This window comes from Lytechinus variegatus, chromosome 13 (genome assembly GCF_018143015.1).
Source record: "Lytechinus variegatus isolate NC3 chromosome 13, Lvar_3.0, whole genome shotgun sequence".
Lineage (NCBI taxonomy): Eukaryota > Metazoa > Echinodermata > Echinoidea > Temnopleuroida > Toxopneustidae > Lytechinus > Lytechinus variegatus.
In genome coordinates, this window is record NC_054752.1 from 21,266,271 (window position 1) to 21,281,917 (window position 15,647).

Sequence of the window (15,647 nt, forward strand, 5' to 3'; positions counted from 1 at the left end):
CTTCATTTTTCCTCCTTCTTTTTCTTCCTCTCCTCCTCCTTCTCTCTATCTTTTTCTTCTTCCTTTTTGTTTTCTACTTTTCCTTCTTCTTATTCCTCTTTTTCTCCTCCTACTTCTTCTACTCCTCCTCTAGCACAGCAACAATATGTCTGCCATAGTTCAAGTTCTTACCTCTTTGAGTTCTGATATTCTCCTGAGTGCTTTATCCTGAGTTTGTGACATGATATTCTAAAAAAAGAAAAGAGGACAGGAAAAAGAGATGATGTAGAAAATTATCATTGATTCAGAGGAAATTTTCTGATTTAAATACAGTCCTTATTTAGGTAACCACATAAGTTTTGCATCAAACAATATTTACAAGTACTACTACTGCCAAATACTTACATGTACACTATCGCTACTACAACTACTACTAATACTACGACTACTACTACTACTACTACTAATAATAATACTAATCATAATAATAATAAAAATATTAATAATAATAATAACAATAATGATAATAGCAATAATAATACTAATCATCATCATCATAATAATAATAATGATAATAGTAAGTACAACAGTAATAATAACAGTGATTTATTAATAATTCCTTCGATCTAAAATAATCCAAAATAGCATCTTTGCACATCAATTATTTTAAACAGATGGCTAAATCATCATCAGAACTGCCAAATGACTTGCATTAACATCAAATCACGAAAACGTTCCCACAAAAGCAAGTTTACTTTTAGGCAACCACGGAATATTGTAACATACCTTGATTTTCTCATTTTCCTTTTGTAAGTCTCTATATGCTGATGAGGCCTGCAAGTATTTGTGAAAAAATATTTGAAAACATCATATCGATAGTCAATACTATTTGGTCAAAAAGAAGGCATGTAGTGAAAAATAATTCTTCAAAAGGATATCAGCCTTTTTTGTTAGAAATAAATAATATGATCAATTCCATTTGGTAAAGGTCACAAAGTGAATTCAAACAGAATTTAATGATATGACCACCGGGGGGGGGGGCACTTCCAATGACGAGTGGATACCATGGGTGACCATGGGGTCTCTCAAAGCACCCTAAACACGTTTTTCCATATTCTGAAAATGCACCCCCTAACAAGTATTGGTGTGTGAAAGTTATCCTTAAACAAAACAATAGCCTTGGTAAGCACATGTATTCCCTGAATTGAACCCCTAAACAAGTATATTTCAATTGTTATATTCACTGACGTCCGTTTTACCTTTACCTACATCATTTGAGTTTAGTACGGCCCCACCTCCCACACCTCGTGCAAATCGGACTCTAAACACGTAGTGTTGACTGTTGGAGCAAAAAGTACATCCTTTATAGAATATTTTAGTCTTTTTACCCTTGTATCCAATCCACTCCCCCCCCCCCCCCATGACCACCAAATCCGTTTTTACATGTAAAGGGTAATTTCCCAAAGGTGTTAATAAATGTGACTCCATGTCATACTTGAATTCCAAGTTGCATGCAAGATTTAGAACATCATCACATTTGACAGACCATGCATAGAGGATGCACACTTCCATATAGACATCGATATTAAAGGAGATGCATGTGAACTGGTGACCGTAGTTGATCATAGCCAGGGCATTTTGATAGGGAGGGGGGGGCAAGATAATTATTGATTTATCAACAAAATGCAAAGGTACTCCTGAGTTGCATGACATACATCTTTTTATCTCTTTTTTTTTTCCCATTACTCCTCCTTTTTTTTAATAAAACCACTTGAATAATCAAGGGGGCAGCCCCCCCCCCCCCCACTCGCATCCCCTATTGTGCTGCCTCTATTACTGTAATGGGAATTTTAAAAACCAGATTCCCACCTCCTTATATCTTGTCCTGTATTTGACCAAGCTCCTCTCCATGAGCTTATAGCGCTGGAACAGCTCTTCTTTTCTCATGGAATCCATGGTCAATCCCGATTCTTCCATCTCGCTCTCTGTATCAGAGGGCGCTTCATAGACGCTGGTAGGGGCCTGGTACTGAGGGAAGAGGGGACTTTCACCCAGGGATGGGGGTGCACCCTGCTTAGGCCGAGGCGGTGTTGCAGCATTTTCCTGCAGATGAAAAATTTAATGATAAAATAAAATGGATTTACAACTATTTGCAGAAATATACGACATACATCAACATGGTAAAGTGCAGAGTCTAGCCCCTGATATAAACATGACACAATAAACCCCTATTCTTAAATGAAATATCTTAATTTTTCATGAGTTTGCTCTAAACAAACATACTTAACCATATTGCCCTCATCTAAAGACTCAGGCCAATATGGTTCTGTTGCGGGGAAACATATTTAAGTTCCCCTCAAGGCCAGTCAATACTACATGTATATACATATACAGCTGGCGATGATCAAATTGTTGACAGACAAGAGTATATACATTTAAAGAGAAATGCCAGTAGTTGCAGTAAACACTGATTTCATGAATGAGTCTGTAAAACCAGACTTAACTGTCAGAATATCATCGAGGATCTAGATCTGGTACAGTTACATAAACTGAACTTTGTGAAATCTTGAAATCTACGCTGAAAAACATTCACACTGAAGATCACCAACACAGATAGGCACACGTGGGACAGTGTATTATTATTGCTGGAATGAAGACCCGACGGAAGTGACCAAATCCGCGCTTATTTTGCTTATTTCTCAGCAATTACACAATTTCTCCCAGAATCCTTTGGCACATATTTTGTATTCATACAAACAGACACTTGGATGGTCATTATATTAGATTCTGTAAAAAGTCATTTTGAGATCGTTACCAAAACTGGAATTTATCTTTAAGAGCTAATTACCAAGGGTGTTGATTGTTTGATGATGGCTTGTTCAGCCTCCGGAGCTGATGATGTATTGACTTTGTTCTGAGGTCCCTGGTTAGGGGTTCCTGGTGTAGTACTGCTGGAGGAAGGGGTTCTAGGTCTGGCTTCCGCACCGCTGGGTGTCTTGTCATTGGGGGTCTGGTGGGCAAAATATTAAGGTAAACAATCGATTATACATGTAGTCAAAGTATGCAAAGGATGATGCTGCTATTATGACAATTACAATAATTGTGATAACAATAAGAAAAGATGATAACATTTTTAGAAATAAAAGTAAGAATAAAAATGATAATACAAATGTGACAATGACAATGATCACAATATAATAATAATAATAACAGCAACAACATCAACAATAATAATAATAATCATCATCATCATCATAATGATTATAATGATAATAAATATAGATTAAATAATAAATAGATAAATATATTGTCACAATGAATAATTATCATTCTAATTATAATTATTCAATGTTTAAACATCATCATCATTTCATAACCATCAACCATTCAAGAATATCAATCACTATCATTAAATCAGTCACAATAAATTTAATTAAAATACTGCAAAATGTATATTTGACAACAACACAGCAACATGATTCATCATCCTCATCATCATTGGTATCCTAATTATACTAAATGATAATTAAACTAATAGTAATGCAAAAAAATACTTCACTTATAATTGTTTTTTCCGTTTTCTAGTATTAGTTGTTGTAAGTTGCTAGATCTATACATGTACATGTACTAAAGCATACTTTGAGTTTGTAGAGACTCAGGTACTAGACTAAAATTATTTATGGCAAAGTTCAATTCAACAAATTTTCAATTTTAAAGAGGATTAATTTTAATGATCAATATCAATTGCCATCCATAACTAATGCTTAACCTGTCACCCAAGTCCTAATAAAAATGAAAAATATTCATTCAATACAGTGCTGTTTTTTTTTCCTGCACCTATTGTGGATTATGAAACTGAAAGATAAATGACATGTTCACATGATGGCACACTGGGTGTGGTAATGAACACATGTTTAAACAGAAATTCCAGTAGTTGCAGTAAACACTGATTTCATGAGAAAGTCTGTAAAACAAGGCTTAATTGTCAGTATATCATCGAGGATCTAGATCTGGTACAGTCACATTAACTGAACTTTGTGAAATCTTGAAATCTATATGTACGCTGAAAAATGTTCACACCGAAGATCACCAACACAGATAAGCGCACGTGGGACAGTGTACATGTATATTATTATTGCTTTGAAAGTCGGCCCGACGCATGACCCGAATCTTGTGCTTATTTGCTGATTTCTCAGCAATTACACAATTTCTTCCAGAATCCTTTGGCACATGCGTTTTATACAGACACTTTGGTGGTCATTTCATTGGATTCTGTACGAACTCATTTTGATATCTTTACCAAAACTAGCATTTACCTTTAACATCCAGAGAGCTAAAGAATGAAATGTGCCCATGTTTTACACAAAATAAAGGAAAATAAAACAAATCCAATATCAAATGGGTAACAAATAAATCCAGATAGTCAAAAAATAACTACACTTTTATCCACAATTTGACCTAAAATATATGGTCTAAATAATAATAAATCATGATTTTTATGGGATGAAATTGAGTGGAATGATGATACACACACAACTGACATTAATTTGTGTATGATACCTGGGGCCTCCTTGAATTTAGGGAATCCCGATCAGGTTTCGAATCTGGTGTCGAGGATGGAGTGGAACTAGTACTGGTATTTCCGACACCTGGGGACTTGATGGGCTGTTAGTAAATACACAGAATATAGTGAGCAAAGAGGTTGAAGAAGATATCAAATCAAGGAACAGTATCCCTGTGTCCAATCTAACAAAGAGTTGTAAATACTTAGGCCTGTATTCTGAACTTGGGTTTAAATTAAACCCTGGTTAAAAGTTGTGGTTCAAGTATGGAGGGCCAATTGGGCACAAATTCTTAGTTCACATCCAATTTATTAACTCATTTGATACTACAATTGTTAATAAATGTCTGGGAATGATATTGAAGAATTCTTAAGTATTTTTCTTCATTACAAAAGCAGAGGGCAACAAAATAGCAATTATGAGAAATATACAATATAAGCAAAATTTTGGAGTTTTTGGCTTACCATAATTTTAGCACATAGTTAGACCGTGGTCTAAGTTAAACCTGACTTCAGAATATAGGCCATAGTTATTAATCTGATTAAAAATCAAATATAATCATTTATAATGATCACAATTTTTTTGACAGGAAATTTGCACTATGTTGAACAAAAGAGAAACACACTGAATTGTAAATTATATCTAGAAATCATTCTGAACATGCATCATTTTGGATGTTAGTGTTGCTGGCTTTCCATACATGTAGCTGTGGTATGTAGATCAGATCAATCGCAACTCTTTGTATTAATGGTAGGACTCTATTGTGCAAGGTTAGTAGAGATAAGATACTTTATACTTCGCAGTAAGTGTGAGTTTATCCAGTCAGTCTTGAACTCTTGGAACGTTGATAAGGAATATTTCAGGCTGAAAATAATTGTATCTAAATAAATACAGCAAATTCAATTAAATCTTTAAATGATCTTCAAAATGGAAAATTGGAAAACAAATCCGAGAATAACTAAGGATGCATTTAAATTGCCCATGACCTTTGTGAACTTTGAACAAGATTTTTCCATGATGCAGGGGTCAACGGCCATTGTACCTTCCGCTATGAGCACGTGCAGTGTGATGCAAGACTGTCAAGTTAATGACTCTTGTAAATGTATGCATTGACATTTGTATTATAAATGCAATTTTCAATTCATGTCCATTTACTAGGGAGATCAGAAGCTTCTAGAAATCTTACAGGAATCCCAACAAATTTGAACCATTGAAGAGCTTGTGAAATAAGGAAAATAAGGATGCTTAAATCAACTCATTGTTTGAAATATTGATGGAGATAAATTACAGGGGGAAAATGCAGAGTTTGTTCTGTAAAAATTATTGAAGGCTTGTTTTACTAAGGAGGCCAACATCTTTGAATCCAAACAAATTTAGTACTGGTCAATGGAAAGCTTGTAAAATTGAAAAAAAAAATATGCTTAAATCAATCAACTCATGCAGGAAAAATTTAATCATTTTTTGGGGGGGCTCCATTTTCAATTTTTTTTTTAATTTTGAGGGCTCCATTTCTACTTTTTTGGGGCTCTTTTCATGTGCTATGTTTTTGTATTTTGAGGAATACCTGTTCACTTATTAATGAATATTAATATTGTATGATCTTTAAAGTTTTTTTTTTCATGCTTAGAATCTTGGATGTGGGTGTGTTTGTGTGGGTGTGACTGTGAGTTGAACTTGGATATAAATAAATTTAATATCTAATTTCTACTCCATCTATTCCAGTAGTACAATAACATGTACTCGGCTATGTAATAAAGGCCCACATTCTCTAACTTTTCTGAGGTTCTTTGAAAATGCAAATCTCCATGAAAATTGCATTTCTCTATGGGGGGTCTAAATTTGGTGAGAATGAACTCATTAATAACTTAAATATACATGACAATGAAGAAATTATCAAACTTTATTGGCAGTTTGAATAATATACCAGAAATGTAAACTCTGTCTGAAACAGAAAATAACCATCATTGAGGCCTTTACTGAGCAAATTGTCCCCAAGAGCTCTGGCAGAGAGACAGAGCTCAGACTGGCTAGAGCTCTAGTACAAGCGCCAATGCGTACGTGCGTGAGCCTCCCGCCGGCCTTGTAAAACACATGAAGCTTTGTTTGATGATTTATTGTCTGATATTTGCCTCATCCCCTAGAAAAATAAAACATGATTTTTAAGTTATGATTAGCAAAGAAGATACATGTAATTTATTTTGGATATTACTAGGCCGTTTTGAAAAGCAAAGCCGAATGACAACTCACCAATGCGAGGTTACTAGATTCTGGGATTTATTTCCTGTGTTTTGAATTATGTTATCACAGAATTGTGATATCTGTACTAGGGAAAATGTGCATTAGAAACTGCACATAGTGGTAGTCAAAATGGACCCCTATACATGCAACCGTTTCCCGACCGTTTCATTGATTTTTTTTTATACCATGTGCATGGAAACACGTGGTACAGAAAAAAAGATGCAACTTCGGAATCTGAAACTGTGCTCCTCGCTATTTCCAAGGCTTGTACATGATTTCGAGTGTGGATATTTGATTATTTTTAAATGGTAAGCGGAGCTCGAGCATATGGCACTCGTGGGCTGCTGAGTTGTTATTGCTTGCCAATAATTTCGGGGGAGACATTAAGATTTTATGTCGCCCCCGAGAGCATGATTTTGGGTGATTTCGAGGGCGACTTTAGGCATTTCCGGGGTGAATTCGCCCGCCGCCCCCGTGTATTTTTTGCTGAACTAATGGGTAATGAAGAGATTTTGCTCTGCACCAACGAAAAAATTATTTAGAAACCTCTCATTTTTGCCACTCATAGTAAATAATTTTTATCCCTTCATACACATTTAAGTTCAAAGATCAATAAAAATCACACTTATAAACCTATTTCAACCGGTAGTAGCTAATAGGTCTCGCTTATGCATGTATGGAAAGTTTCAAGGATCCATGATGAAGAAGTATATGTCGAAATATAAAAAATTTTGAAATTAAAAATATCATCATGGATGGAGTCCTCAAGGCTAACTGGGGGCAGTAACTCTATCCATTTAATATTTTGAATGATACAGATCTAGGCCACCTATTTCTATCAAACACAAAGCATGATTATAATATGACTCATTACTCATGTTTAGCCTGGAGGCTTCTGGAGAATAAAATCATTTCTACTATACGTAGGCTTACTCCCCATGAAGCCTGGTACGGCAAAGCATAGGCCCCATAAATATTTATTGGCTAATGTAAGTAATTTACAATTCACGATATTCATCGGCCAATTGAAGTTTTGGTTGTTTTTTAAATTATCACTGCTCATGATATTTTCGCCCTCTCATATACGCTTCTTGTAACTAGGCTACGAACAAACACAGAAATATGGCGACAAGATCATCGGTGAGCATCTGCTCATCTTCTTACATGATTTTTCTTAATATATGTATTATTTTTCGTGTAAAAATAATGTTATAAGTGCCTAATGGGGTGAAATGAAATTCTTTTCCATTTACAAAATTGTGTGATAAGCCAGGGCTCGACACTAGCGGCGGTCCGACGGTCCCAGACCGGTAAAAATCGCTGTCGGGCCGGTAGATTTTCAGAAATAGGAAGATTTACTGGTCCGACATGACCAGTAAAAAATATCATTGTCGGGCCAGTAATTTTTCCGAAAATAGCACGATTTTAAGGGTCCGACATAACAAGTAATAAAAACCATTGTTGGGCCAATAACTTTTTCCAGAAATGGTCAAATTCACTGCAAACCATTTCCCCCCCGACAAATTCTGTCATTCACACACAGAATACACACAGAATGAATTACACGCAAGTATTACTACATATGTAGAGTAGATACAGTGTACATGTAGCTAGCCAGCCACACGATCCACATGGTAAATTCTCTACTGGCTGCGCGAACGAAACTTGGCTAAACTCTGGCAGAAATCTCTCACATAACTGTCAAAATTCACGGTTCATACTCATGAAAGGCTCTTATAATGTCCATATTTCCTAAAAATTGGAGTAACTCTGTCATTTGTAAGCAGTAAAAGGAAAAATTTTCACTTCTGTTTGGTTCAAACAGATCGGGTTTCGGGTGACATCGTCTGAATACATATTAGCCCCACATATGCATTTATGTGTGTGTTGATACACTTGGTTTCTGACTTTCTTTCGTAGCTACTTTAATTGAGCCAAAAAGATACTGATAAAATATTTATGATGATGGTTTTACATGGAGCTTTCTTCCTCTGTTTTCTTCCTATCTTTCTTTCCTTCTTTCTTTTCAATCTTTCTTTTCAATCTTTCTTTGTTTCTTCCCTCTCTTCTTTCATTTTTTTTTTAAAGTTTTTCTTTTTTATTTTCCCTTTTTTCTTTAATTCGTTCTTTCATTCTTTTTATCCTTATAGAAGATATTTTCCCTCTTTCTTTTTTTTCTTTCTTTCTTTCTCCCTTCCTTCCTTCCTTCCTTTCATTCTTTCTATCCTTATAGAAAATATTTTTCTCTATTTCTTTCTTTCTTTTTCTTTCTTTCTTTCTTTCTTTCTTTCTTTCTTCCTTCCTTCCTTCCTTCCTTCCTCCCTCCCTCCCTCCCTCCCTTCCTTTTCCTTTCTTTCTTTCTTTCTTTCTTTCTTCCTTCCTTCCTTCCTTCCTTCCTTCCTTTCTCTCTCTCATTCTTGAGTCCATCCATCCTATATTCATCCCTTCTCTTCATCCTTTCTTTCATTCCTTCTTTTTACCCTTTTCTTTCCTTCATTCTTTGTTACTTCCTTTGTTTCTTCCATCCATCATACCCTTTCTTTTTTTCATTTCATCCTTTCAGCCCTCTCTTTCATTCATTCCTTCCTTCTGTCTTTTTCTTTCCTTTTCCCTAAAATTTGTTAAATCTATTCTTTTACCTTTCCTTTCTTTTTTTTTACTGCTTGCTTCCTTTCTCTCCTTTATTTCATTCCTTCCTTTCTTTGTCTCTCAGTCTTTTTTCTTCCTTTCATCTATTCTTTTACTTTTTTTCTTTTTGTATTGCTTGCTTCTTTCCTTCCCTTCATTTATTTCTTTCCTTTTATTGCTTTTCCTTCCTTCCTTTCCTTCCTTCCTTTTATTCTTTCTTTTCCTTCCTTCCTTTCTTTGTCTCTTTCTTTCTTTGTTTCTGTCTTGCTTTCTTTTTGTCCTTCATTCCTTCTTTTTATTTGGGGGGGGGTAACAAAAGGCTAGAAAAATAAACTTGCACCTTTTTTAAATGTTTTCTTTATTTTTAGGGACCAGTAGGTTTTACGTTCGGACCAGTAAAAATGTGAAAAACTGGGTATCTACTGGTCCGACATGAATAGGTTGGACCAGTAGAAAAAATAGGTTAGTGTGGAGCCCTGGATAAGCAAGTTAAACAAATCAAGTATTTTGGCACAACATTGTTGTCTCCACATACTCGTCTGTGTGTGGGCCTATGCTTTGCCGTACGAGGCTTCATGCACTCATGGTTTCAAATCGTCTCGTGTGTGAAGGATTCATATGCACCTGGTGCACGCGAATCTTTCACACCCTTTTTACTAAAATAACTATGACTTTACATCGTAGCTAAGAATTATAATTACGCTATGACACTTACCGAACCATATGGATCGTTTGTTGAATTCTCTTTGCTGTTTTTTTAATAAAATAAGAGCATTTTTCGTGATCTTCACGTAGATGCCTCTGGATCAGCGTTGATATCAACTTTTGCCTAAAGAGGGCGCGCGATATTATTTAAAGCCGGTAGGCACTTAAGAACCAAGTTTGAAAGGATACTCGTAAAATTATGTCACTCTCGCCGATGAATATTCATTAGATCGTGGTCGTGCGTGTTCAATACACACTGAGTGCATGCATGCAGAGTTTGTATTGAACACGCACGACCACGATCTAATGAATATTCATCGCGAGAGTGACGTAATTTTATGAGTGTCCTTTCAAACTTGGTTCTTAAGTGCCTACCGTACCTTTGTTTACGGTGTTGCAAGCTAGCTGCATTCTAGGCGATCAGCATTATTTTCTTGCTCGTTCAATCCACTTTCATCATCATCTTGTCAAAAGATGGCGTACTTTACCAATAAGTATATACATGAGATGCAACCTGTTGATTTTTGGTACAATTTCCTATTATGCGCTGACGACTTGAATTGAGAATGTTCGATACAAAAAATTGCTTTTCGATTGTTGTTTGCGTACTTTCCACCGCAGTATTAAGGACGGATCGAACGGAGTATCCTGGTTGAGACTTGGAGGTAAGCGATAAAAACACTTTTATAAATAATTTCCAATTCATTTTTAAAACAAACTTAAATCATTAAAAAAAGAATTCCATAGTGGAGAAATACTGAAACGTTTGGCGTTTTTCATTCCCTCACATTCGTGTGATGAATGAAAACGTCAAAGTCCACTATGAAACCACATGCGTTGTGCGAGGTTAGTATTACTAACCTCGCATGTTGTGTGAGTGGGCTTCATGGGGAGTAAGCCAGTAGAGGCGCACGGCCAATATGGGAGACTCTCTCCAATAAGGGAGACAATCTCCCATATTGGAGACTTGCTTTGTAAAAGAACAAAAGAAACAACACCAACAAAAACATGATTTTTTCCACCCAAGCTTTTGTCCCACTGAGGTCAGAAGCCCATTGTTTTGTGTGTGGATGACAACAAAAATCCTTATAAAAACAAAAGTAGACTGTGAATTTTTAAAGTAGACGGTGAAAAGGGGTAATATTTCATGAGGAATCTGCTTATCACATTTTTATTTGCCGCCAAGGTAATCCTTTTTAAGCAAATGTAAACAAAGAAAATTGGTCTCCCAAACTGGAGACTGTCTCTGAAATTGGATACCCAAATTCTTCATAAAAGTTTCTGATATTGGAGATAATCTCTCTCATTGGAGACAGTCTCCAATATTGGCCGTGCGCCTCTACTGTCTAAGCCTACGTATAGATCTAGTAGAAATAATTTTACTCCCCAGAAAAGGCAGAAGGCTCCAGGCTACTCATGTTGATGTTAGGTAGCTAATAGTAAAACCAAAAAAATTGCATTGTCTAATTGCAGTACCGTAAGTAACGGTGTATTAACCGCACCTTTTTCTCGGCGGGATAGAAGCAAAAGTCGGGGGTGCGGTTTATACACGGTGACGGATCCGAGCCAGCCCGCCGTAACCCCTCCCGTACATGTACGATGTCTGCCAGTTCACAACACGTCGAGTGGCCGGGCGTAGCCGCCCAGGCAATGTCGTTTAGAGGGGTATGAGCCGCGGGTAATGGGAAGCGAACGATCTTAATTAAATGATGTCCATAACAAACGCACCCACCTTCATGACACTAATTTTGACTTTATTCTCGATTCAAAGTAGTGAAGTTCCCTGGCTAATTTTAAAGGGACGCCAAGCATACTCGGTAATATTTTTGTCACCAATGAGCGAGAGTTGAGTGAGCTTGCTTAGATTGCGTTGGAATGTGGTTATAATGCAACTTAAGCTGGCGCTATTCAAAGTCCCGTTTCGCGCCAGCTTTTTTTTGCCTTCCTGTTTGCTTTTCATAAGATACCATGTAAACCATGCACGAGAGAGACGGCACGAAGCCGAAAAAAACAACTGGACAAAATGTCAACTTCTTTGTTTCTTGAATCTTCCTGTAATCCCGTATCCAAAATTCATGCTAAGACATCAAATTTTCGAAAGTGATTGTGAAGTTGTGATGCAAGAAATGTGAATGTTTCTTCCTCCTACGCTGGGAAAGACACAGATCATAATTTGATGTACTGGCATGACTGGTACTGTATCGTAGTTTGCAATGTAATAACAGTGCTATGTGTGTGCGTGTACACTGTGACTGTGAGGTGAGTGTGTAAGTTGCAAATATTGTCGGGACCGTTCTTTCTTTCTAACATTTGTAGATGAATTGATCAAGAACAGCAGATTTCCGCATACCGGTGATCTCTTTGAATACTTTGAAATATTAAAAACTTCGATTTTGTTTCTTCGTACCTCAAATATGCATGTAAATGTAAGATTTTTTTTTTTTTTTTTAGTCCAAAGTTGGGGGTGCGGTTAATACACCGTTACTTACGGTAATTGAGAGAACTTTATCTTGAGAAGCAATTCTTTAAAAATGCCATTTTTTCAACTCAAATTCAGTAAAATTTTTTACTCTAATTCTATTGTTGTAACAACAAACATAGGCATATTGTGCGTCAATGAATTTTATCCTGTAGGCTGTATTCAAGAAAAAGGATCGCCCAACTCGCCCCAGTCCAAATACCACTAGACTAGATCTATCAAAGGTAATGCGGACAGAGCCGATGCGTGTCGGAACCGCGGTGGGCGTGCCTGCGTCTGCGACATGACACCACTAACCCCCACGCATTGCAAGTTTCAACCACATTCATTGCTGTGCGTGGGACTGAACAGTGAAATATCGTAGTACACAAGCTGCTGGTAATGCTTACCTGGTTTATTCCCTTCTTTTGATCCGGAGGACGAAGAGGAGACTTGGCCTCCTTCTCCTCTATCTGCTTTTTCATCTTTTTAAACATGATGGTGGTTGGACTTTACCAATTTCCACGACAAATGACGATAACAATTTTTAGCGTTATCATTTGTTACACGTAGTTCATTGATGAAATTGGCAGACGAATTTTAGAAAGCGCTAGAGCTAGCTGCGGGGTGAATGCATGGTATCCTTAAGAGGTCAAAATGCTCACGAGCGCAGGGGCTTTCCAAGAAAAAAAAAATACTTCAATTATGCGAAATTGTCAGTTCATAATATTCTTAAATTGATTTAAAATGGTACAGACTGAAAAACGGAAATGCGCGGTTTACAAATAAAGCAAGCGAGCTCTCGAAGGAAGTTTTTCTTTCAATCTATTCATGGCGAAAGATTTGCCATCATAAGACCTGAGCTTCGTGGCCGAACCAGAATTTTTTTTTTTTTTGGGGGGGGGGCATGACGCGTAAAAAATGAGTAAACTCGCTTTTTTCTAAGCTAAATTAAATTGAAGGACTTTGTTCACAAATTTTGATGAATTTTGTGAGAATTTGCAGTGAAAGAAAAATAAGTTCAAATATTTCTGGGGAGCATTCCCGATCACCACATCGATCCCTTTCTAATGAAATCATAATTGTTTCATTTTTCACACATGTATGAACGATATGTCTCCGTTATAATGAAATTAGTTGCAGCAATGAATGCAGTATCACTTGTGATTCAATATTTTAGGTTCTTGATAGAAACAAAACTGAGTGAACCTCATTCCATATGCTAAATACATAAGAACAAGCGGGGATATGACAGTTTGCTCTTTTGAATATTCATGAAGACCTGCCTATAACTGTTTCACCGAAATAATGCAAATCTTTAAAGTGCCATAATTTTGTTATTCGTTGTACGATTTTGATCTAATTTTAAGTGTTTAGTTTTTTCTGATTTTTTCCTTAATCGGTTCAAACCATATTTATTTTAGCCTGGAGTACAGTAAAAGGTCAAGTCAACCCAAGAAAAACGTTGATTTGAATAAATAAAAAAATCAAACAAGCATATACAGTTGAAAGTTTCATCAAAAAAGTGTAAAATAAAAAAGTTATGACGTTTTAAATTTTTGCTTATTTTTCACTGGCTATATTTCCTTCTTTCCCTTTTCTCCTTCTTTTTTTTCCATTTGACGACGTTTTTTGTTTTTGATCTTTTCTTTTGAGGGGGGCACCGCCCCCTGGCTACACGCTTACCCTGTCGACATTTTATACAAGGGTAAATGTGATTAAAACCGAGCAAAATAATCAGCAAACTTCTATGAAGTATTATCTATACGAGTATATTTACAATAATAAAGATACAATTATAATATCCATGTTTAGGCCTTCATATTTTGACTTCAAATAATCACCATGCACCATGGATGTGACTGAGAAACAAAGTTCAAACGAAAATCAGTCAGAATGAATAAGAAGTTTTAGATGAGTACTTTAAAAGGTTCAGATTAGGTGCCTCTTTTATTGTTCTGTCTAAAAACTCAAGATTTTAGATCCTGTGAAAAATACAGTTTTGCTAGAAAAAAAATACCGTTCTGCTTTTAGTTATAGTCATCAGACTATCTAGTTTTAGAATGCAAAAAATTGTTTCATATAAATTTATTATAGGGCCCTAGGTATATTGTTTTTTTTTCATCAAGTTTATACATGAACTGAAATAGTTGTAAGCGGTACAGGTCACTGACGAAACTAATGAGCTCTAATTAATTCCGGGCCAGAATCCAATGATTAAGATAAGGTATAGATGCGCCTCTGCTGGAAGAAAGTGTTTGAGCTTGTTGATGGCTGCAATATTTTTTGCCACAGTTTTGCAAATATTATATGATTATGATCATTACATGTAAGTTTGTTATCAACATTAAGACCTAAGAACTTTGTTGTTTGCACTTCTTTATTTTCAGTATATCGTCAAGTCTTGGATGCGGCAGATGTTTCAATGACTTACCAAAAAACATGTTTTTTGTTGGGGGGGTATTCAATGGCAGTTTATTGGCTTGAATCCAGTTTGTTACTTTTTAAAATTCTGTATTCCTATAGAGCTCATGAATGTGGATCATGATGTGTGCAGATAATATATGAATCATCAGTGAAGAGAATGAATGACAGAACATGAGATGAATTATTCCGCATACATTCGTAATTCCGAAGCTGCGTTATTCCGATGGTTCGTTGGTCCGAAAACGAAATGAGGTTCGTAATTCCGAAGGTTCGTTAGTCCGAAAATGAAATGAGGTTCGCAATTCCGAAGGTTCGTTTGTCGGAAAACGAATATCGAACCTTATTTTGTTTTCGGATTATCAAACCTTCGGAATAACACCACAAATGTTAGGATTAAAGAACCCTTTTACGTCTTCGGATTAACGAACATCGAGGTATAGGCAAATTACGTGTTTCGGAATTACGAACATTCGAAATAAAGAACCTTCGGAATTACGAAGTGTAACCGAATTTTTCATATTATTTACATAAAGTGCAAATAAAAGAGGGCGAAGGATACCTTGTGGAAATCTACAGGCAACTGGCCTTAGATTCTGATTCGTTTATAGCAACAAACTGAATTCTATCAATAATTTAGCTCCTAAACCTCT

At 36.1% G+C, this 15,647-nt stretch overlaps 1 protein-coding gene across 5 annotated transcripts in view; it reads right to left on the bottom strand.

Moving 5' to 3' along the window:
• LOC121426764 (golgin subfamily A member 4-like) overlaps positions 1–13,124 on the bottom strand; it is an 81,776-nt gene extending 68,652 nt beyond the window's left edge. For 4 of the 5 annotated variants that reach the window (XM_041623153.1, XM_041623152.1, XM_041623155.1 and 1 more), the window contains exons 1-6: positions 12,981–13,124; positions 4,540–4,644; positions 2,828–2,989; positions 1,849–2,082; positions 766–813; positions 172–228 (exon numbers count right to left, since the gene is read on the bottom strand). In XM_041623153.1, the coding sequence (XP_041479087.1) occupies positions 172–228; positions 766–813; positions 1,849–2,082; positions 2,828–2,989; positions 4,540–4,644; positions 12,981–13,067 (693 nt within the window). In that variant the 5' untranslated portion in view covers positions 13,068–13,124. The remainder of the gene's footprint in view (positions 1–171; positions 229–765; positions 814–1,848; positions 2,083–2,827; positions 2,990–4,539; positions 4,645–12,980) is intronic. The other variant, XM_041623154.1, reaches the window with a different exon arrangement.
• Positions 13,125–15,647: the final 2,523 nt, after the last annotated feature.